General features: G+C 45.3%; 1 protein-coding gene across 5 annotated transcripts in view; it reads right to left on the reverse strand.

The window, feature by feature from the left end:
- ATP2C1 (ATPase secretory pathway Ca2+ transporting 1) overlaps positions 1-23,373 on the reverse strand; it is a 138,125-nt gene that overhangs the window by 109,473 nt on the left and 5,279 nt on the right. For all 5 annotated transcript variants that reach the window (XR_013622697.1, XR_010983384.2, XM_068107945.2 and 2 more), the window contains 2 exons: positions 9,100-9,210; positions 4,925-5,041 (listed from right to left, as the gene is read on the reverse strand). Coding sequence is in view for 3 of the 5 variants with exons in the window: in XM_068107945.2 (XP_067964046.1) it covers positions 4,925-5,041; positions 9,100-9,210 (228 nt within the window). In the remaining 2 variants the exon portion in view is untranslated. The remainder of the gene's footprint in view (positions 1-4,924; positions 5,042-9,099; positions 9,211-23,373) is intronic.

Genomic DNA, 23,373 nt, shown 5'->3' on the forward strand with positions numbered 1-23,373 from the left:
TCAGGGGTGCTTATATCATCTATATTTATTAGATATCCTACAGACGTAAATGAACACTCGGTGTACTCTGCGCACTTTGCACGTCACGTTCAGCAAATGTTACCTCCCTGTGCCTTGTATTTATTGCGATTTGAAAAAAAAAACGCTTCCATAGACAGACTTTGAGGCTCTGTTTGCAAGCCACCGTCTACAATTCCAATGGAAGAAACATAATTACTCTTCTTTTGGGTCTTCTGAGTCATCGGGGTCTTTTTGGTCCTCTGGTTCATTTGGGACTTTTGGGTGTTCAAGCTCTTTTGCATCCTTGGGATATTTTGGTTCTTTTGGGTCCTCAGGGTCTTTTGGGTCATTTGAGTCTTTTGGGTACTCTGGATCTTTGGGGTCCTCAGGTCTTTTCGATTATCTGGGTCTTTGGGGTATTTTGGGTCTTTGGGGTCCACTGCGCCCTCAGGGTCTTTTTGGTGTTTTGGATTGACAACCTACAGACATAAATGAACACTGTTTACTCTGCGCACTTTGCATGTCACATTCAGTGAATTTCACCTCCCTACACCGTGTATTTATTGTAATTAAAAAAAACCCCGCTTCCATACACCGACCTCGAGTCTCAGTTTGCAATCCACCATCTACAATTCCAATGTAAGAGACATAATTACTCTTCTTTTGGGTCTTTAGAGTCCTAAGGGTCTTTTGGGTCATCTGGTTAATTTGGGTCTTTTGGGTGCTCAAGCTCTTTTGCATTCCTGGGATCTTCTGGTTCATTTGGGTCTTTTAGGTCATTTGAGTCCTCTGTGTCCTCTGCCTCTTTGGGGTCCTTGGGTCTTTTCAGTCATCTAGGTATTTTGGGTCTTTGGGGTAATTTGGGTCTTTGGGTCCCACTGGGTCCTCAGGATCTTTAATGGTATTTTGGATTGTTTGGTTCTGTGGGTCGTTCAAGGTCTTTGGGGTATTTTGGGTTTTCAGGGACTTTTTGGTCTTCTGGGTCTTTTTGATTTTTTGGGGGTCTTTGGGATATTTTGCGTCTCTGGGGTCTTATGGGTTTTTTTGGTCTTTGGGGTCTTCTGAATCTTTGGGGTATTTAGTTTTCATGGTCTTTTGGGTTGCTAGAGTGAGATGTGCATGGAAGAAGTTTCGGGAACTGAGTGGTGTGCTGACGAGGAGGGGAGTGTCGTTGAAGCTGAAAGGAAGGGTGTATGCTGCATGTGTGAGAAGTGTTATGATTTATGAGAGCGAGACATGGATAATGAACGTAGAGCAGCAACGAAGGCTGGAAAGGGTGGAAAGGGTGGAAATGCGAATTGTTCGGTGGATGTGTAGAGTATCGTTGAGAGAGAGGAAGACAAATGATGAATTGCGAAAGATGATGGGAATAGAGCGTGTGATGGATGCTGTGAAGAGAAACAGTTTGAGATGGTTTGGTCATGTGTTGAGGAAGGATGAAAGTGACTGGTTGAGAAGAGTGATGGAAATGAATGTAGAAGGAAGTAGAGGACGAGGAAGACCGAGAAAGACTTGGCTAAAGATGGTGGAAGAAGAAATGCGGGCAAGGGGGTTAACAAGGAGAGATGCAGAAAATAGGGCAAAATGGAGAAGATTGTCATGGGGACCGCAAGGCTAACCCCCGCTCTTGCAGGGAAAATGGCCTTAAGTTGCCTGTTGTTGTTGTTGTTGTTGTATGGCCTTTTGGGCATTTAAGGGTCTTTGGATCTTCAGGGTCTTTTGGGTCTTGGTGGTCTTTTGGGTATTTAAGGGTCTTGGGGTCTTTTCAGTGTTTTGGGTATTTGGGGTCTTTATGTGTTTTTAAGGGTCTTGTGGTATTTTCAGTGTTTTGGGTCTTTGGTGTCTTTGTGTGTCTTTGGGGAATTTTGGGTCTTCATGGCCTTTTGTTGTCTTTTGTGTCTTTACGTCTTTGGGGGTATTTTGGCTCTTCTGGATAGTTAAGGGCCTTTGGGGTCTTTTGGATATTTGGGGTATTTTGGCTCTTCTGGATATTTAAGGGTTTTTTTTGTTTTTTTTTGAGTCTTCAGGGTATTTTGGTTGTTTGTGGTATTTTGGGTATTTAATGGTTTTTGGGGGTCTTTTGTGTCTTTGTAGTATTTTGGGTCTTTAATGGTATTTGGTGTATTTGGGTCTTTAAGGGTCTTGGGGTCTTTTCAGTATTTTGGGTCTTCGGAGAATTTGGGGTCCTCGGTGTATTTTGGGTTTTTGTGGTCTTTTGGGTAGTGAAGTGTCTTCGGGGTATTTTGAGTCTTCGGGCTATATTGGGTGTTTGGGGTCCATTGGGTTTTCAATGACTTTTCTGTTTTTGGGGCCTTTGGGGACTTCTGGGTCTTCATTGTCTTTTACAGTCTACAGGGTATTTTGGGTCTTTGGGTATTTAGGGTCTATTTGGTCTTTGGGGTCTTCTGGGTCCTTGAAGTCTTCCCAAAATTTTGGGTATTTGGGATCCATTGGGTCTTTAGGGTCTTCAGTGCATTTTGGGTGTTTGGGTCTTTTGGATCCTCAGGGTCTTTGGGGTATTTTGGGTCCTTGGGGTATTCTGATTCATTGGGGTATTTTGGGTCCTCTTTGTCATTTGGGTCCTTGGGATTGTTTGGGTCTTCTGGGTCTTTTGGGTCCATTGCATCTTCAGGATCTTTTCAGTCTTTTGGGTCTTTGGTGTATTTTGGGTCTTCAGGGTATTTTGAGTCTTTAAAGTCCTTGGGGTCTTCTGGGTCCTTGGGGTCTTCATTATATTTTGTGTCTTTAACAGTCTACAGGGTATTTTGGGTGTTTGGGGTCTATTGGGTCTTCTGGGTCCTTGAGGTATTTTGGGTCTTTGGATCTTACCAAAATTTTGGGTCTTTGGGGTCCATTGGGTCTTTTCAGTCTTTTGGGTATTTGGGGTATTTTGGGTGTTTGGGGTTCATTGGTGTTTTTTTGGTATTTTGGGGTATTTTGGATCTTCAGAGTACTTGGGGTTCTTCTGAGTCCTTGGGGATCTTTTGGGTCTTTTGGATCCTCATGGTATTTTGGGTCCATTGGGTCTTTTCAGTCTTTTGGGTATTTTGGGTCTTTAACAGTCTACAGTGTATTTTGGGTCTTTGGGTATTTTGAGTCCATTGGGTCTTCTGGGTTCTTGGCATCTTTTGGGTCCTCAGAGTCTTTTAGGTCTTTTAACTGGTGGACACACAGTCATGTTCAAAGATTGCCCCTTAAACAAAGATTGTTCAAAGATTGGGTGGACGGTAGCGAGGACTTACCTGTATGGAGGTCACTGGGCTTCCTCAAACCCACCACGAATAAACGAGACAGAACACAAAGTAACATGGAACAGATAATGAGTTTATCTATCTATAATTCCAGTAATCTCTGTACGTCTGTACGTTTGTCTGTGACCGCTGTTTCTCGACAACTACCGGTCCGATATACTTGAAACTTGCCAGGTATATTGCTGGGGACCCGAGGATGTGCCTTTTCAAGGTTTGAAATTAATCGGACAAGTACTTACCGAGCTATGGCGATTTAGCCGTTCGCCGTTCGCTTTGCCGTTGCGAATGGACCAAACCATTCATGTAAATAGAGGGGGGGGGGTTCTGTCTTCTGTGGTCGTTCGCTTTGGCTTTGCGAATGGACCAAACCATTCATGTAAATAGAGGGGGGGGGTTCTGTGGTCGTTCGCTTTGGCTTTGCGAATGGACCAAACCATTCATGTAAATAGAGGGGGGGGGGGGTTCTGTGGTCGTTGCGAATGGACCAAACCATTGTTTTTTTTTTGCAGATTTTTTTTTTTTTGCAGTTTTTTTTTTTTTGCAAGGAACGGGCACCCACGTACGGGCACGTCCTAGCTTATATATAGTACGGGCATGCCCTAGTTAAAGCAATGCAAGGGAACAACGAAAGGTAAGGTGAACTAAAATTCCTAAATGAGGATCATCTACTCAGAGAATTACAGACAAGGGAAAATTGAAAGTAAAAATAAATGTCAGATGTCACGTAGCCACTTAGCTCCAGTCTCAACGAGGGTTTTGTGGCGTCACAGGTCCCGCGTCCCAGCGTGGGAAAACATGTTGGCGCGAAGTCGCGTCCACAGCCAGCCGCCGGCGCAAGGCAAAAAGGCAAGAGCTCCTCACTTGGTCCTTCTCGTTCGGCCGCACCGAGCTCCGACCGTCGCGAACCGCTGCCTCTCACCAGCCCCCTTCCCAGGAGCGCAGACGAACCAAAGCAGCCGCAGCCAAGCGACCCGGAGCCAACCAGCGGCCCGGAGCCAACCAACGCCAGAACACAGTGAGAGCCAAATGCGTCCGCTCACACAAAGCCCGCGACAGAGAGAGAGAGAGAGAGAGAGAGAGAGAGGGAGAGAGAGAGAGAGAGAGAGAGAGAGAGAGCGAGAGAGATGGACACATCCTCCTTTGTCCCTTGCTGATGTCACACTCGACCAATCCTGACATCTCATCACATCATCTCATCTCCACGACCAATCATACCCTTTGGGGCGGAGCCTCACGGCCTGCTTGATGCCCAATGACAAAGCTCGGGGCGCCTGTCATTTACGGTCCTTCGAGGCGGAGTCTAGCCGTCCTTCGGGAATGTTTGGCTGGGCGGGGTCGTAATGTCTGGGTACTGTCGGCGATTATAGTTGACGTGGAAATGTACCGATTGCATGGCTGGCCGAGTGAATTTTATAAGAACAAAGGGAAAAATCACAGGGACAATTACACACTGGGGATTATTCTTAAGCCCTACCTAATTAGCATAGCTCCACCCCTCGTATGGAGACACGTAAAGGTTTCTTCTCCGCGACATACGGGACACGCTAATCGATACAATTCTATCACGACTAAGGTATTTCATTACCTACCCCCACACACGTAACAATATGTTCAAAAATATGTTTAGCAGTGTTCAGGTAATTTACTGTACAGATATTTGGAGCTTAACAAACCTGATCAAGGTACTTCCGCCACAAAGGCTCTTCTTGGTTTATGTCAAAGTCATTCCATCCATGGTAGGCCCTCCGTCGCAAAGCTTCAGCCCATTTTAGGCCCTTTTGTAGATCAGCCTGTGGGATATGCAAAGCAAGCTAATGTACACATGAATTTTCAATTTTTTCAAGCAGTGGGGTTTGCCCAAACACCTACACACCTACACACACCTGGTTTGAATCCTTGGGCTAATACACTCAAGATTGGTCTTCAGTTATCGAACCAAAGTCTCACGAGCACAACCATTTCACAATTCATACCAAATTGTGGGTGTAATCCCCAACCACATATCCCAGAGCTTCCCCTCTCCCATACCACCTCTCACAACTGAATGTTTTCGTTGTTTATACTTGTACTCATGCACCATGCCCTTGCATACATTACAGACTGTAGAGGGTGTTGTATACAGGGCATCTTTGTACACAGAGCATTGTATACAGAGGGTTAATTCTTCTTCTTCTTCTTGTCAGACAGCATAACTCAAACTTGGATTAATCTAAGGACTTGATTTAAACATTAATCTACTGCATCTTATAGGAAGGAGATCCATGACTACTCAAAATTTTCATAACTTGAAAGGATTCCATGAAAAGTATATTTACTACTTTACGCATAGGAATATGAAGGTACACGAAGGGTTGGCGAGATCATGCCTGTCGATTAGCATGGTGACAATTGCTCAAGGGCTAATTACACCTAAATGGGGGTAGTTAACTGTGTAAAATGACATACAGTCAACAGTAGCAACAGAAAAGCACTTTTAAAAGCAGATGTGGTTAATGGTGGATTATTACACAGTCCAACATGATTTGCAAGAAAGCTAACAACCATTGTTGCCAGATGTATGATAGTTATCTATATACAGTGAAACCTCACTAATCTGGACAATTTGGAGAAAGAGGATGCCTGGATTAGCCAAAAGTTCTTTTCTATCCAAAATAAATAGGGAAAAAAATGCATTACACATGTAAATTATAAAATGCATTACAATTTTTTTTTTAATGTGTGCTTGTTTATATTAGCTGTTTAATAGTTCACTCATCAGATTCAAAAATGGAAACGATCAACATAAACTACAAATCAACAGAAGTGTCCTCCCCCTTATAATAGCAATTGTAAATTAGCTCAGGCGTAAACAATGACCTTCAAAATCACACACCAAGTTAATTGGCCTCCACCTGTGTTAAATTGGTGATTCTGGTTATTTCAAAATAAAATCAGCTATTGCGCTGCTGATTAGTGCATTTCACAGCACCAATCAGCAGGGTAGTGTTGTGTGCTGGGCAGTGCATTTCACAGCGAAGACAACCATGAGCACCAAGGAGCTTTCAAAAGGCATCTGGGATAAAGTTGTGGAAAGGCACAGATCAGGGGATGGGTATAAAAATATTTCAAAGGCTTTGCATATCGCTTGGAACATAGTCAGGACAATAATTAAGAAGTGGAAGACATATGGTACCACCAAGACCCTGCCGAGACCAGGCCGTCCCTCCACACTGGATGACCAGGCAAGGAGGAGACTGATCAGAGAGGCCACCAAGAGGCTAATGGCAACTTTGAAAGAGCTTCAGGCCTTTATGGCAAAGACTAGTCACTCTGTGCATGTGACAACAATAATACAAGCACTCCACAAGTCTGGCCTGTACGGTAGGGTGGCAAGAAGGAACCATTACTCAAAAAAAACCCGTTCCGTTTGAGGTATGCAAAAAAAACACTCCGGAGATTCTGAAGCCGTGGCAAAAAGTTTTGTGGTCTGATGAAACCAAGATGGAACTTCTTCGTCTAAATGCAAAATGTTACGTTTGGCACAAACCCAACACAGCACATCACCCAAAGAACAACATCCCTACTGTGAAGCATGTTGGTGACAGCATCATGTTATGGGGTTGTTTCTCTGCTGCTGCCCTCTGCAAGAAAGCTAAAATTGGGATGGAAGTTCACCTTTCAGCAAGACAACGACCCAAAGCACACAGCCAAAGCTACACTGGAGTGGCTAAGGAACAAAAAGATAAATGTCCTTTGGTGGCCCAGTCAGGGTCCCGACCTAAATCCAATCGAAAATTTGTGGCATGACTTGAAGATTGCGATCCATCAACGCTCCCCACACAACTTGACTGAGCTTGAACAGTTTTGGACAGAAGAATAGGCAAATATTGCCCAATCAAGGTGTGCAAAGTTGGTAGAGACCTATCCCAACAGACTCACAGCTTTAATTGACGTCATAAGCAGGCCTGCGGATTTCATGGAAACGATCGTTACCGGTAGCGTGTCGGTAACGTGATAGCAAAAACACGGAACCGAAAGTACGTTTCCCATCGCAGAAAGGCAGTGTAAGGCAAAAAGATGTAGTATTTACCTTCACGTGTGATTTTCAGCTAACTATTTTAGAAGTTGTTATATTTCCAACAAAATTAGGCCGGCAAAGCAGATAGCATGTAGTTTCCCACATTCAGGTTCGCGATATGACTTCCGCTTTGACGGACATGCGCATCGGTCCAAATCACAGACTTCCTTTTCAAAATGGCATCCGTTGCTAAGCGAAAAAAAAGCAAAAATGTCGCCTTAAAAACACAGTGCTATGCTAGACGCGGAGGGGTTCTCAAATTGTGCAGACCAAACAGAGGAGGGGGGGGGGGGGTCGATTCGTTGTTGGTTTACATAATAGTTGAAGCATTAACGGTAATGGGAGCGAGACATGGGTAATGAACGCAGAGCAGCAACGAAGGTTGGAAAGGGTGGAAATGCGAATGGTTCGACGGATGTGCGGAGTATCGTTGAGAGAGAGGAAGACAAATGATGAATTGCGAAAGATGATGGGAATAGAGCCTGTGATTGATGTTGTGAAGAGGAACAGGTTGAGATGGTTTGGTCATGTGTTGAGGAAGGATGAAAGTGACTGGTTGAGAAGAGTGATGGAAATGAATGTAGAAGGAAGTAGAGGACGGGGAAGACCGAGAAAGACTTGGCTAAAGATGGTGGAAGAAGAAATGCGGGCAAGGGGGTTAACAAGGAGAGATGCAGAAAATAGGGCAAAATGGAGAAGATTGTCATGGGGACCGCAAGGCTAACCCCCGCTCCAGTAGGGAAAATGGCCTTTAAAATGCATGTTGTTGTTGTTGTTGTATTAACGGTGTCCGTTGTCATCTTGCATTACAACTCATGACAGAAAATATTGTGAAAGTCAGTTCTAAAAAAATGGAGAATCATCATAAACTTAAAATAATTAAAAAACTTTATTTCATAAGGGTATACGCAATCAAATTGACAGAATTTGCTCTTCTCTGATAATAAAGATCAACCTCAATAATGAACATGCGTTAATTACATTGCATACATGTAAATGACAGGATTTATTATTGGAGACTACATTTTTAATTTTGTGTTACAAATGTTTTGCTTTACAAATTATAAAGGAAAAAAAAATCGTTTCCCATTAAGTTTGGGCACGGAACCGGAATTTTGTTTCCCATCGGTTCCCATAAACTTAAATCACAGAACCGAAAAACGGTTACCGATGAGATCTGAAATCCCCAGGCCTGCATATGGTACTGCGGCCAAGTATTAACCCAGAGGAGGGGAGGGGGTAAATAACCAGCCAAGATATTCTAGTTTTGTATTTTTAATTAATTTTCTGAAATTTGTAGAATTCACTTTTCACTTGGAAGTTGTGGGCTACAATGTGTAAATAAAGGTGGAAAAATTCTGATTTAATGCAATTTAATTTCATGATCCAAGGCAATAAAAGGTGAAAATTTTGAAAGGAGGTGTAGACTTTCTATAAGGTGTGTGTGTGTGTGTGTGTGTGTGTGTGTGTGTGTGTGTGTGTGTGGGGGGGGGGGGGGGGGGGGAATATTTGTATACATATGTTGCAAAAAGAAAAAAAACAACAAAAAAAACAACTAATCCCATCACCTTTATAGCTAATGTTATGCCCCCTTTCTAAACTAGTGCTTCCCTCGCTCCCACCCCCTTTCCCCCACCCCCACCCCCCACTTCCACCCATGCCAACCCCTACCCTTTCCTATGCAATCTCTGTCTCTGTCTCTATTTCTACCTCTATCTCTGTCTATCTATTCCCAACAGTGAAGCGATGGGTGGTATTTGTTAACTGTACAAAATAAATATGAAACTGTACCTGCAACTCAGAAGCAACTTCCTCAGTGGTCAGGCCTGCAGCATTCTTGGATGTTAGAACTTGGATCATGGTGTCATTTTCACACTCATCTTCACCACTTAAAGCACTTTCCTGGCAGCAGCAAAGACTTGATGAAGAATATGTGCAATTTAAATTGACTCACACATGATATGCAAATTTTTGTTTAAAAACATAGAAAAATAGACATCAATGCTGGTTGAACTATTTTTGGTTAACCAAGCACAATACCAGCCAAGCAGGAGGAAAGCTATGTTAAATATGCTTTGTATCAGAGACCTATACATTTAGGCATAAAGAAAATTGACAACCATGGAGGAACAACATTAAATTTAGTCACTTGATTTACTTAGTCAGGTCAGTCTATTGACTGCCACTGGTGAAATGCAACCTAGTGCAACTTGCCACATGGTCGGGTAGTCAGCGACTAAACAGACTACTCTCACTGGCTTGCCAGTGGGGAGGGTGACTGACACCCTGCAGGACTAAAAGTAATACCTGTTAAAGGGCAGATGAGCTACCTTAGTGAGCCAACGGCCATCCGGTAACGAGATGGTGCCTTCTAAAAAACACCCGTCCAGTTGGACAAGTTTTTTAGGTAGTAGGTTGTAGAAAGCAACCGCTCAGGGTAGTACTACCGTTCAGACTTAGGAGCGTTAAAAGTGGTGCCCGGAACCATCTTACATTCTCCGTGTCAGGATTGCTCGTCTTACTTTGTCTCACTCAAACTATAGCTACCGGGCTTGCTTCAATCTCTCACTCTTACAAACAAACATCACACACTTTTCATCATACGCTTTTCTTACTCATTTTCACACCTCACCTTTACATTCTGTCTCTTTTATTTCTCTTCAGAATAAATAATAATAATAAAGGAGTCTTATATAGCCCCATCAAGCAGAGTAAACTACCCTCATGGCACTTTACATTATCATGCGAACGCACACACACTGCACACACACACACAAACATACACACACACACACACGACACACCTTCACTCTTGCCCTATTCCTCTCCCTCCCCATTTAAAACCCACAGATGTGTACTCCCCCTCCTCCTCCCCTCCCTCCCGCGCACATGTACACAGACATACTCTCGATCTCTGTCCCACCTCAAACCAAAGGGAAAACAGGACTTAGACTTTGAAAGACCTGTGAAACAGATAGGTTTTGAGGGAGGTTTTAAAGGCAGGAAGAGAGTCAACATGTCGAACAGAGGAAGGCAAGTCATTCCAGAGCAGAGGTGCAGCAAAGGAAAAGGATTTCTCGCCAAACGACTTGGTGCTGGTGCGCGGCGGCTCTAAGGTCATAGAGTCATCACTTGAACGAAGCCGTCGCCAAGGTTCATAGAGAGTGAGCAAATCGGAGAGATAGTGAGGTCCCGTTCCACACAATGATTTATAACAGTGTGCAAATTTTGTATTGCACACGAGCAGAGACAGGCAGCCAGTGTAAAGATTGAAGAAGCGGAGTAACATGGTCAGACGTCTTCGCCTTACAGACAAGACGAGCGGCAGAGTTTTGAACCTTTTGTAACTTATCCAAGAGAAACTGAGGGCAGCCAGCATACAAAGAATTACAATAGTCTAGCCTTGAGAGGACAAGGGCACAGACCAGAGTTAGAGCAGCTTGAGGAGTAAGAAAGTGGCGAATGGATGCAATCTTTCGCAGCTGAAAGTATGCTGATTTGCAAGTTTGAAGTACTTGCTTGGAAAATGTCATGTTACAGTCGAAAACCACACCAAGGTTCTTGGCCGACGAAACAAAGTTTACATCAGTTTCACAAACATGAATAGTGGTAGGAAGTGAACATTGTAGAGGACATCTGTGCGATCTTACAATCAGAGACTCTGTTTTAACATCGTTCAGCTCCTCCATTTCCTCGCTTCCTCGCTCCTCCAGGGGTGGGGGCGTGGCTGTTATTTACAGAGACAACTTCTCTCCCTTTGTCTCCTTCACCATGACTTTTTCGTTCGACCATTCATCCTACGAGCTAGCCCATGTCACCTTCACTCTGTCAGAAAACACTCTTCATTTCTTCTGCCTCTACCGACCTCCACCTAACTGGAAAAACAAGCTTACTGACTATGTTCGTGACCCAGCTTCCTAATCTGCTCGACCACTGCAATACTCTTCCTGGTTTCGTCTTGATTCTTGGAGATTTCAATGTCCACTACGACCAACCACAACATCCTCTCACTTTAAAGATCATTGACCTCCTTTCTACTTTTAGTCTGTCTCAGTCTGTCTCCCAACCTACACACGTTAAAGGACACATCCTGGATTGGTTAGTGCACAGATGCGATGATCAGTTGGTGCAGTCCACGTCAGTGACCTGTGCTATCGCCTCTGACCACTTCTGTGTCACCAGCCACCTGAGTATTGCTGTTCCTCGTCTTCAGCCCAGCTTCATCACCGCCCGCAACATCCGTGCCATCGACCGTTCCGCCTTTAAAGAGGACCTTCACACCCGTCTCTCTGGCCGTTCCTATGTCACTGCAGAAGACCTCGACTGTTGCCTCCGCACAGCGTTAGACTGTCATGCTCCAGCGACACGGCGCGCTGTTCCCAGACGCAGGAGTACTCCGTGGTTCAGCGCAGTCAGCGACGAAGTCAGGGCTGCCAAAAAGGAACGACGATGTGCCGAGAGACAGTGGCTGAAGACTGGCCTCACAGTCCATAAACAGTTATATAACATAGCTAAAAGACTCGTCATAAAAATCATTCTGAAAGCAAAAACGTCATATATTTCTGATCGGATTACGAGGAGCTCCTCCTGCAAGCAACTGTTCAGCATTACCAACCGCCTGTTTGCCACCAAAAATAAATCCGTTCTTCCCACTGTATTTCCTCAAAACGAACTATCCCAATGCTTCCTGCATTTCTTTCACAATAAAATTCAGTCAATAAGAAACAATCTTGACAAGCAGTCACTCCTTTCCTTTGATGATGCTGAACACTGCTTTCACGGACAACCTCTTAGTTCGTTTACTCCTGTTACTGAGGAAATTGTCAAATGTACAATCCTCAAGTCAAACACAAAAACATGTGATCTTGACCCCCTTCCCACCGATTTGTTTATTGAGTGTTTGGACACCCTCCTCCCATTTATTACTGCAGTTATCAATGATTCTCTGACTACGGGTTCATTTCCGCTACGGGTTCATGCAGTTATTTTATTCAAGGCCTAGCCTCGATGGCGACTATATAGCATGTGACTGGAGCCTTGAACATTAAAAAAAAAATTTTGTTAATGGGATATCATTCAAGCTAGTGGATTTGGCCGAACCGGGAGAAATAATTCAAACGTTATCAAATCCTGCTGTTTTGCACTCATCAATAGCCACATATTACAGAAAAAAAGTCCTGAGCAATTACTCTTGGGGAAAATTTTTGATGCCACATTTTATTAACCTTGATTTTATTTTTTTACATTTTTCAAAAAAGTTTTTTCTTGTACCGTTTAAAATAATTCATCTGAAACCAACAGGTTTAATCAAAATGGGCACAAATTAGCATATTACTGGAACATAAGATCCGTCGCAGGCGGACGCACATTCGCAAGCATGCCGAGACCGAGCTCCTTTTATATATATATATATATATATATTATAATGAAACACTACATTCAAGATTTTAAAACAATATTTATTACTTTTTTGTAAAAAATAATCAAGCAAACATTTGTCCTGAATTACACCACCAGCTCGGCCAATTACCTACCTGCTATATAAGGACTGCACATTCAGCAGTCCACCGCTGACTATCCACTGTGCGGTCCGCATAATTTTGTCAATCCGGCATTGATCGTCCACCAGCAGCATTACTATACAAGAGTGATAGATAGCATCAAGACCACTGCCCGATATACCTGAACCAACAGTGAATGATCAACGCCAAAACTCTTAAGACGTCTCAAAATAAATAAATAAAACCTTGCTGTGTTTTCTTGACACAATCATCAATATGGACTGATAATTTCAGATCTGCTGAAATGCAAATTCCAAGGAATTTAAAAGATTCAACAATTTCAACTTTATTCTCATCTACAAAAAGTGGTTAGATTTCAGAAGCATTTCGCCGAACATATTGTTACGGTTTTCCGCCGCCCTTCTTACCCTTATCAAGGGGGGATTAAGCCCCTTGTTCTTTCTGGGCTTGGCGGAATCAAGAGACTTGAAACGCCTCTTCCGGGCAAACGCAAGGTAGGTTTCGGGACCAAGTCTCGCTCGTACCTAAATCCCTGCACCGCCACGGTAGCAGGGAACCAAGCCTCGCACGAGCCACGTGTAATTGAAGTACACCGAGCGGATTGCGTACCACGTGGTCCGTGCAGTCACCGTTAATTATTGGACCCCGATTAGAGCGGTTCTATTCGTACCACGCTTAGTCAATGAGGAAATCACAAGAACGATCGAATGGAAGGAAGAACACAGGTTTAATTATTATTCCCACAAGTATGTACAATGATCGGTAGACGCAGAGACACAGAGTAGCACTTAAACAGTCTTATTCTTAACTCCCAGACTCGGGCCCATCACACTCACACAGGGAATTGAAGGCAGGTTGATGTTCAGGCCAAACGCGCCGACGTGGTCGTCCAGGAACGGCCCCGTCCGGCTCTCCACGGTCCCAGCACGTCCCGCGAAGAAGGCAAGCAGGCGGTGGAAGGATCCTCGTAGCACGTCTCCCGAACAAAAGGCAGCCGATGAGGTAGGAAGGAAAACGTACGCGTCTCTCAGCACGGCTGGCAGTTACACAGCCGTTATCACTCGTGTAACTCAATGCACTATAACGGCTCGGCTTCAAGCTCAACCGAGCGTCACTTTCATATGAGCGCGTATCCTGGTTCATGCGCGTCTTCCTCCACTCAATGCCAACTCAGTCCTCGTACCTCAATTGCTGCTTGAACTCCTGGGTGCCAACTCCTCACGCGCGCTCTGCTCGACTCAACTGCTCACCGCACTCTCTCTTACTGCTCCTGGGGGCTTTGCGCAATGGCTTATATCTACACACCCCGAACCTTCTCAAACCTTCTCGAACCTTCCAACCACGCCCTGTGACGTAGTGCTGCCGCCACACCCTCTGAGCCCTGATTGGCGGCTCGCGCTTATCGTCAGCTCCTCTGCCGCCCTCATTCGGTCCCGCCCCGACCCTCCTAGGCCTGCCTTGTGTTAATTCGCGCCAAAAGAACCAAAGGCAGCACAAAGAGGCATGAGGCATTGGAGGCGGGATAAGGCAATGGAAGTAGGAGTAGGACCTATTCTCCTTACTCTACTCAACGCAGAACTAACATAGGAAAACGACTATTCTCACAAATACTAAGAGATAACTACACTATCGCGAGGCTACATGTTGTTTGTGTGACTAACTATGAGGGGGAAATTTAACCTTTATTATAGAAACTGTTACCAAAACTCAAAACCGCAACAATATTTTACAGTCATATTTTTCGTTAATGTTGAAGGCTCCAGTCACGGACTACATAGTCCTCATCGAGGCCAGGCCTTAAATAAAAGAGCAGAAAAGTGTATGATGAAAAGTGTGTGGTGTTTGTTTGCGAGAGAGATATTGAAGCTATCCCGGTAGCTGGAGTTTGAGCGAGACAGAAAGTAAGACAAGCGATTCTGACATGGTGTGTAAGATGATTCCGGGCACCACTTTAACGCTCCCAAGTCCGAAGGGTAGTACTACCCTGAGAGGTTGCTGTCTGCAACCTACCACCTAAAAAACCGGTCCAACTGGAAGGGTGTTTTTTATGAGACACCATCTCCTTACTGGATGGCCGTTGGCTCCCGAAAGGGGCTCATCCACCCTTTAACAAGTATTATTTTTAGTCCTGCAGGGTGTCACAGTCACCCTCCCCACTGGCAAGCCAGTGAAGGTAGTTGGTTTAGTACCCGACTACCCGACCATGCGGCAGGTAGCACTGGGTTACATAATAAAGGAGAAAGAACACAACCCTGGGGTTTACCTGTGTTCAAGGTGATAGATTTTGAAATCAAAAGCCAATTTTAACTACCTGCGGCCTTTCCAAAAGAAAGTTCAACAGCCAGCTACATATCGATCCATCAAGACAAAGTTTACAAAGTTTCAACTATAATTTATATGGTGAAATAATGTTAAAAGCAGAACAAAACTCAACAAATAGTAATCGAACATATGTAAAGTTTTCTTATCCAAGTGCTGCAAAACATTGTGTACAGTAAGAGAAACAGCATCATCAACTGATAGGTTGCTTTGATAAGGAAACAGGAAAGGCTCCAATACAGGCAAAAAAACTAGATTTTACAAGTTTCAGAACTAGGTGCTCAAAAGATTTTATGACAAACGATGTCAGAGAAATGGAGCAGTAATCATCGAGACACGTGATTGGAGTACATTTTGACGCGGGAGCAGGAACATTGATTGATGTACATTGTCCGTGATGTACAGTCACTGCCCCTCAATTTCACTGTGTAGCACAGTTCTCACAATTTTACATTGCCATGCTTACATCAAGTTGGGAAAGAAGAATATTGCTCTGTTGGCAGCATTGGAATGCTACGCTCCAAGGCAATGAATGGGCAGGGGTGATGGGTCGGTGCATATTGAAGTTTACATTCATAAAACTTACTCATCATGTGTAGAGACGCATACATATCTGTTGTAATGTGCTGTAGGTAGCCAGTGGAGTGTTAGATACACATGAGGGGATATATCCTGAGGCTTTCTTTAATTGTGAAGGAATCACTATCATACTAAAATACGCCATTTTGTGTCTGTCTGTCCGTCTGTCTGATGAATTTTTTACGCCAATACATTCCGTCGTTACTTATCCAATCTCAACCAAACTTGACAGGATAACGAAGGGTTACATAATGAAGGTTGTAGCGCATTCATTTGCCCCCCTCCCCAAGGGATTTTCTCCCCCAAGTGGGGTTTCCCTGCCATTGCCGTCAATGGCGTTGCATGTTGAGGTGGATATCAATGTTAAATTAGCTTTATCGTGGCGTTTGCCCCAAGAAGAAGATTTATCGTGGCGTTTTTCCAGACGCTTTTAATAACAAAATTAATGATGATCGCATATTGTGAATGTTATTACAAAACAATATTAATACTAATAATGTCCCACTTCCCCAAGGCGTTTTTCCTGCAGTGATAACATGTATAAATAGCTTATCTATCTATAATTCCAGTAATCTCTGTGTGTATGTTTGTATGTTTGTATGTTTGTCTGTGACCGCTGTTTCTCGACAACCACGGGTCCGATATACTTGAAACTTGCCAGGTATATTGCTGGGGACCTGAGGATGTGCCTTTTCAAGGTTTCATATTAATCGGACAAGTAGTTACCGAGCTATGGTGATTTCTTTACCAAACTCCGCAAGCCGTTCGCTTTGGACCAAACCATTTCATGTAAATAGAGGGGGGTATTGTCACCGTACTCGCAAGCCGTTCGCTTTGGACCAAACCATTTCATGTAAATAGAGGGGGGGGGATTGTCACCGTACTCGCAAGCCGTTCGCTTTGGACCAAACCATTTCATGTAAATAGAGGGGGGGGATTGTCACCGTACTCGCAAGCCGTTCGCTTTGGACCAAACCATTTCATGTAAATAGAGGGGGGGGATATAATTTTAGATATATATATAGTACGGGCATGCCCGAGTAGTTATAATGGCGTTTCCGTGAGAGCAACAGCTTCTACAGGAAGTTAAAATATTATAAACCACAAACACGTATGCTTAGCTTTTTAAACAGTCGCTAATGCTCTTTATAACACTAAATGAAGAAATTTGGAGAAATCCCAACATCCATGAAGGTTTACTTACAGCAGAACTGAGCAAAGATCTACTGTACTCTATATAACCCACAAATGTTGGGTTAATAACATGGCCTTTTCTGCCACTACCGTGGCATTTTTCGTAGTGAACTTTTGAAACTCGCTCCTGCTGTTTGATATGAAACTGAAAGGGAGGAAGACCGGGGTGTGCTCATTTACCAAGCAGGTAGCTTGCGCTTGTCAAACCAGCCGTTCCTTAACGGTTTTGAATGGAGTGCTTGCTCGAATGCTTAAACCACTTGGCGATCTCTCCACAAGAAACTTGGTAAATGAACACACACCCAATGTTCTTGAGCCCCGACCATAGATCGACTGTAATCTATATACCACAAAGAAGAATGACCCTTCTTGCCGCTCCTAGTGAGCGGGTGTACTAATCATAATAAAATACGCAACTTGGTGTCTGTCTTTTTTTTGACTGCAGTAGATTCAGTCGTTACTTGTCCGATCTCAACCAAACTTAACAGCAGGATTAAGTGTCACACAATGGAGGTTGTAGCGAATTAATTTGTCCCCCTCCCCAAGGGCGATTTCCAACTTGGGTGAACTCCTTTTAAGATAGATAATCGTGGGATATTTTCCAAGAAAGCTTCAAATCACAAAAGTAACTAGAACAGCACTCGGTAGAACGCATACCACTGCCATGCTGAACGGTTTACATATTGCATCCCTGGAATACGCCGGATCTGGATCCATGCCTGAACCAAAATCTAATCGGCTTGTTCTTGTCACCTAACCAATTAATTCACCTAATTTTGTCATAATCCGTACATAATGTTTTGAGATATCGTGTTATAATATATATATATACAGTGAAACCTTGACTTACGAGTGCACCAACTTATGAGTTTTCCGAGATACGAGCCGTCGCTCGGTCAATTTTTTGCTTTGTGATGCGAGCCGAGATCTGAGTTACGAGCGAGCGAGCTTGGATATAAAACACGTAATCGTCGAAAAACATGAGCGAGGTGTGCGTGTTGTCGACTTGGCGAGGCAGTACGATCGTAGTACTTCTACGATATGTACGATTTTGAAGCAGAAGGAGTCGATTAAAGGCTATAACGCCAGCCAAGGGCGTTAAGATTATTTCAAAGCTCCGGACCTCTGTCCATGAAGAGATGGAGAAGTTGTTGTTTGTGTGGTTGACGGAGAAGCAGCTCGCAGGAGATACCGTGACCGAGAGCATCATCTGTGAGAAGGCACGAGACATTTACGGGGATTTGGTGCAGCAGACGGTGGGAACATCAACGGACGAGGCATCGGAAGAGTCATTCAAAGCCAGTCGGGGATGGTTTGATAATTTTAAGAAGAGGACCGGCATTCACTCCGTCGTCAGGCATGGTGAGGCAGCAAGCTCGGATGTGAAGGCAGCTGAAGATTTTATTACAACTTTTGCCGAACTGATAGAAGCCGAAGGATACATCCCCCAGCAAATCTTCAACTGTGACGAGACAGGGCTCTTCTGGAAAAAGATGCCGAGGAGGACGTATATAACGGCAGAGGAGAAGAGCATGCCAGGCCACAACTTGTTCAGAGTGCCGGCGATAGCTCGCCTTCTCTTTGTGGAAGACACGGTGAGATCCTTAACATCCAACAACTAATGGGACGCAAACGGGGCGCCCAGTTTAGCGGTACACACATTGATGAATCACCCTGCCTGTGAAACACCGACATGACAGGTTATAGCTGGGTCGGGATTCAAACCCAGGCTGGACAGTTTAGAGTCAAGTGTGCGTACCTCCAGTCCAGGCCATCCTGCCAACTTGCATGCTGCATACAGGTGAAATATAAAGCGCGAGATATTTATATATATATATTTCAAAAAAAATTGGTGTGGTTTTTGGGGGCTGGAACAGATTAATAGCATTTCAATTCATTTTAATGAGGAAATTTAATTTGAGAAACGAGCAAATTGAGTTACGAGCTCGGTCACAGAACGAATTAAACTCGTAAGTCAAGGTTTCACTGTATGTATATATATATATATATATATATATATATATATATATATATATATATATATATATATATATATATATATATATATATATATATATATACATACACAGTATATATATATATATAGACATATATATATATATATATTGTTGCGGATATGGGATTTGGCCTCCATATCCGCTTGTAAATATTCCCCTATTTCCCCAATACTCCCCAACTATCCCCAATCCCCCATTCCCTAGTCCCATTGTCTGTAAACAACACTGTAGAACCGACCTTCCCCTTTTTCCCCCATTAAATGTCGTGCCCAGGTTCACCGCATCTCACGTAGACAACTATAGGACCTCTTGCTAGTTATTCTTAGTCTATGTCAGTTAAGGACTCGTTTCCATTAATTCTGACTCTTCGTTGCACCAGAATGTGATTGTATGGCACCAGTAGTGAGTTTAGGACCTCCCCATACCTCCTCCCATCTTCCCCATGAAACAACAACAACAACTACAACAACCGCGGTGCGGGGAGTGGGCGTCCTCACTCCGGCTCGGTTAGCCGCCATGGCCCATGTGGTCCGACGGGGTTACCACGAAGGGGCTGACTGCCAGCTCCTCGTCAAGGGCGGAGCCCGGTAACCCCCAGCACCAATAAGGAGCGGCGGGCCGATTCCATCTGGGGCGGAGCTAACGAGCCGAGGGCGTGTCACTCCCCGCTGGATATACGCAGCGACTTACCGGATGTGAGGTCAGATGCGCCCCCAGCTTGGAGAAAGAACGTCACCTTCCAACGCTGACGCTGAGAGAGACCTCCCGCATCTCTGGACCGGACCGTGTGGATCCTGCCCCTGAGCCAAGGTGCACCTTGAGCTATCAACTACCTGCCCCTCCTTGCCATCAATCCTTGTGTGAGTCAGTTTTGTCCTGTTTATCTGTGGTCTGTCGGGGCTAATATAAGACCGTGTTTAAGTGCCCACCTTACTATGCTGTACCTCTGGTCGGTGTAATCTAACGTTCCGATATATTATAACCTCCTCCGGAGGTCTTGAGAACTGTACCCTTGGTGTCGTGTCATTTTAACCCAGCCGTTGTGTCCTTTTCCTCAATTGATTTAGTGTAGCGCGACTCGGCCAACGTTCGAGTATAATCGGGTAAACTGTGCAGACGCGGCCATACCAAACCGCTCGGTAAACCAACATCCACAACCGCGTCTGTAACATTTGGTGTCGAGGAGTGGAATTCGGACCTGGGACTAAATTCAGTTAGGCCCAAATTTTGGGACACCAATTGTACCATTAGGGTAACATTTTGGTGTCGGGAAGTAGAATTCGATCCGGAGCGCGTTTCCCGCGCTCGAAATTATAACGGCGAAATTTGATTGTGTTTTACAAAAAAAAAAAAAAACCCGAATTTTGAAAGTCGCGCTATGGCAAACCAAGACGGCTGGGTTCCGGTAGAGAGTGAGGTAGGGTCGATCCAGGACCAAATTGAGGGACAAGAGGAGAGCGAAGCAGTGAGGGTAGCAGATTCGCAAAATAGCGCCGTCACGCACGAAGTAGCGGGCGCGCAAAATGGCGCCTCACAGATGGCCACGGCGTCCACGCCCGCGACCGTGGTAGCGCCCCTGGTGGATTCGAACCTTTTCCTCCTGCAAATGAGGGCCTTTATGGAACAAATGGGTGAGCGATTGGAGGGCCAAATGGGGGTAATGGGAAACCAAATGGGGGTAATGGGGAACCGGATGGATGCTCAGAGTGAGCAAATGAGGGCTGATAGTGAGCGATTAGAGGGCCAAATGGGGGTAATGAGGGACGAAGCGAGGGGTACCGGTGAGGGGTTAGACAAGAAATTTGAGGGGTTAGACAATAATTTTAAGGGATTAGACGAGAAATTTGGGAAATTAGACAATAGATTAGGGGAAATACAGGAGGGGTTAATGGGGGTAGAAAACAGAATGGCCGCTCAAGAGAATCAAATGGAAGGAGTGAAAAATGGGTTAGAGGGGTTAGAAAACAGGATGGAAGGCAAATTGAGGGACATGAGGGACCAAGCGAAAAGGGAAGTTAACCAAATGGGGCAGCAGATAGAGGGGGTCAGAATGGGGGTAGAAACCAAACTGGATGCTCACAGGGAGGAAATGGAGCAGATGAGGGTGGCATCTGGGCAGGAGATGCAAGTGATGGGAGAGGAGATCAGAAGAGGTGAGTGAGGAGGTCGGAGGAGTGCGCGAGGAGGTGAGGCACTGTAAGGAGCGCATGGAGAAGGAGGTGAGAAAGGGGACTGTAAAACTGCAAGGGGGTATAGAGGAGTTGACGCTGGGAGTAGAACAACTGACAGTGGTACAAAAGGAGTTGGGGGACCAGGTAAAGAAGAACACAGCGGTAATAGAGGGTTTAAAATCGACACAGAAGGAGATGAAAAAGGACGTAGGGGTAATTAAAAAAGAGTGTCAGACGGTACATGAGGACCTGACGAGGAAAATGGACAAGGTGGTAGAGGTGATGGAGGTTAAAGAGCGGGAGGTGCGGGAGCACATAGAAAAAAATAAAGTGGAGTTAGAGGAAGAACTTAAAGGGGCGCACGAAGAGATGAAGGAGGTGAAGCAGAAATTAGAAGAAGTGGAAGAAGGGGTGAGCGAAATTAAGAAGCGACGGAGAGAGGATAAGAAAGAGATAAAGGAGGAAGTAAAAGAATTGGTCCAAAGTCTGTGTTCGGATCGTGATGATGTGCTCATTAACCGGATGAGGGATTCGCAGGTGATGGAGGAGAAGCGAAGAGGAAGAGGACCCGGTGTAAGTGGTGACCAATATGGTCGTGCGTATGATGCGCCAGGGGATTTAAGAAGCTTGGGGGTCGAGATGGACCCGGGTGTTCGTGAGAGGCCGTTGGTGAAGTGTGCGACAGGTCTGGTGTGCGAAAAAGGAGGTGTGCGAGAAAGTCCGACTCTGGGGTGTGTGAGGAAAAAGTGCGTGCCAAGGAGTGAGGATGCTGGCGAGAGTGAGTCGGTCGTAGCGCGTGTGCGAGGGAGCACATGGAAGCGCGGTGTGGTAAGTGTTACAGAGGGTGTGACGGGAGAGTGTGCGCAAGAGTGTGCGCGAGAAAGGTGTGTGACGGACAGGTGCATGGGGAAGGAGTGCGCTGTCAAAGGTAAGGAAGAATGCACGCCTGTGGTGAGTGTTACAGAGGGTGTGACGGGAGAGTGTGCGCGGGAAAGGTGTGTAACGGACAGGTGCATGAGGAAAGAGTGCGCTGTCGGGAGTAAGGGTGAGTGCGTTGTCAAGAGTGGAGGTGAGAGTAGTAAGAGTGACACGGAGCGTGAGTTGGTTGTGACAGGTGAGAAAGGAAGCACACCTGGAATGGTAGAGCGTGAGTGGGAATGCACGCTGGAATTGGTAGTGAGGCACGTGGATGGGTGTGCGAATGAGAGCACACCTGTGATTGTCACAGAGGAGGTGACCGAGGAGGGGGCGCGAAGAGGTGTGTTGGTGAGGTGTGCGACCGACGAATGTGTGCCAAGGTGTTCGGTGGTCAGGTGTGTGACCAAGGCTGTGAGTGGAATGAGAGTACCTAGGTGTGTAAGGAAAGGTACGAGGAGCATGGAAACGGCTGGATGTGTGAGCAAGGAACGGGCTGCGGGGTGTAAGCATGCAGGTGAGGCATCGAAGGTAACCGGGTTAGAGGTTAGAGCGACTTTTAGCCGAATCGGGCCCTCGGTGCGTGCCGGGCCTCGCGTGGAGCGGCCGCGTCCGGGCTCCACTAGGCGGAGCGGGCAGCCCGATAGGAAGGGTCGTCATGGCGACCACGTTTTGTTGAGACGTGCCGGCAGGTCGAGATCGGGACATTGGATGGCTCCACGCCGAGATGGTGCGTGGGATCTCGGCCCGGGTAAACCTCCTTCCCTGCACCGAGTGCCGGACGCATCCAGCCGCCGGCACAAAACAACCAGCATCCATTGCTCGGCTTTACGAAGCCGGGCTTTGGACAGGAATTGGCGCACCGAGAGGCATTAGTGAGTAGACTGGGTGATGAGGATAGTGTTTTGGCCCCAAAATTAGAGAAAAACAAAATTTGATTGGAAAAGGATTGGCAGTGATGATTGGCAGATGATGGGCAGTGATTGGCAAATTTTTAATTTGTTGAAATTTGATGTGCAAAATTGGTAGTGGGAGATGCCCGATGTGGTGGGATGGCAACTCTGTCATCCCTCACAAAAGTGGGGCAAAGGAGCAATAGCTTATGGGGTGTATGGCAGTGAAAACTAGCCCGGGTGGGTTAGGTTATATTGTAGGGATCTAGAAGAGATTGACATTAGGTAACGTTAAGGTTAGTTAGTGACTGATACCTGTAGAGGGGACGCAGGTAGCTTAGTGTGGATTATAATGACGAGGGAGCGCAATAGTTTAAAGGGACGACTGGGAAGCGCAAGTTTTAGAGGGGAGTAGTTAGATGAGATGATGCCGTGTGTGTGAGAATTGAACAGG

Source organism: Myxine glutinosa, chromosome 2, assembly GCF_964187855.1.
Source record: "Myxine glutinosa chromosome 2, kmMyxGlut1.1, whole genome shotgun sequence".
NCBI lineage: Eukaryota > Metazoa > Chordata > Myxini > Myxiniformes > Myxinidae > Myxine > Myxine glutinosa.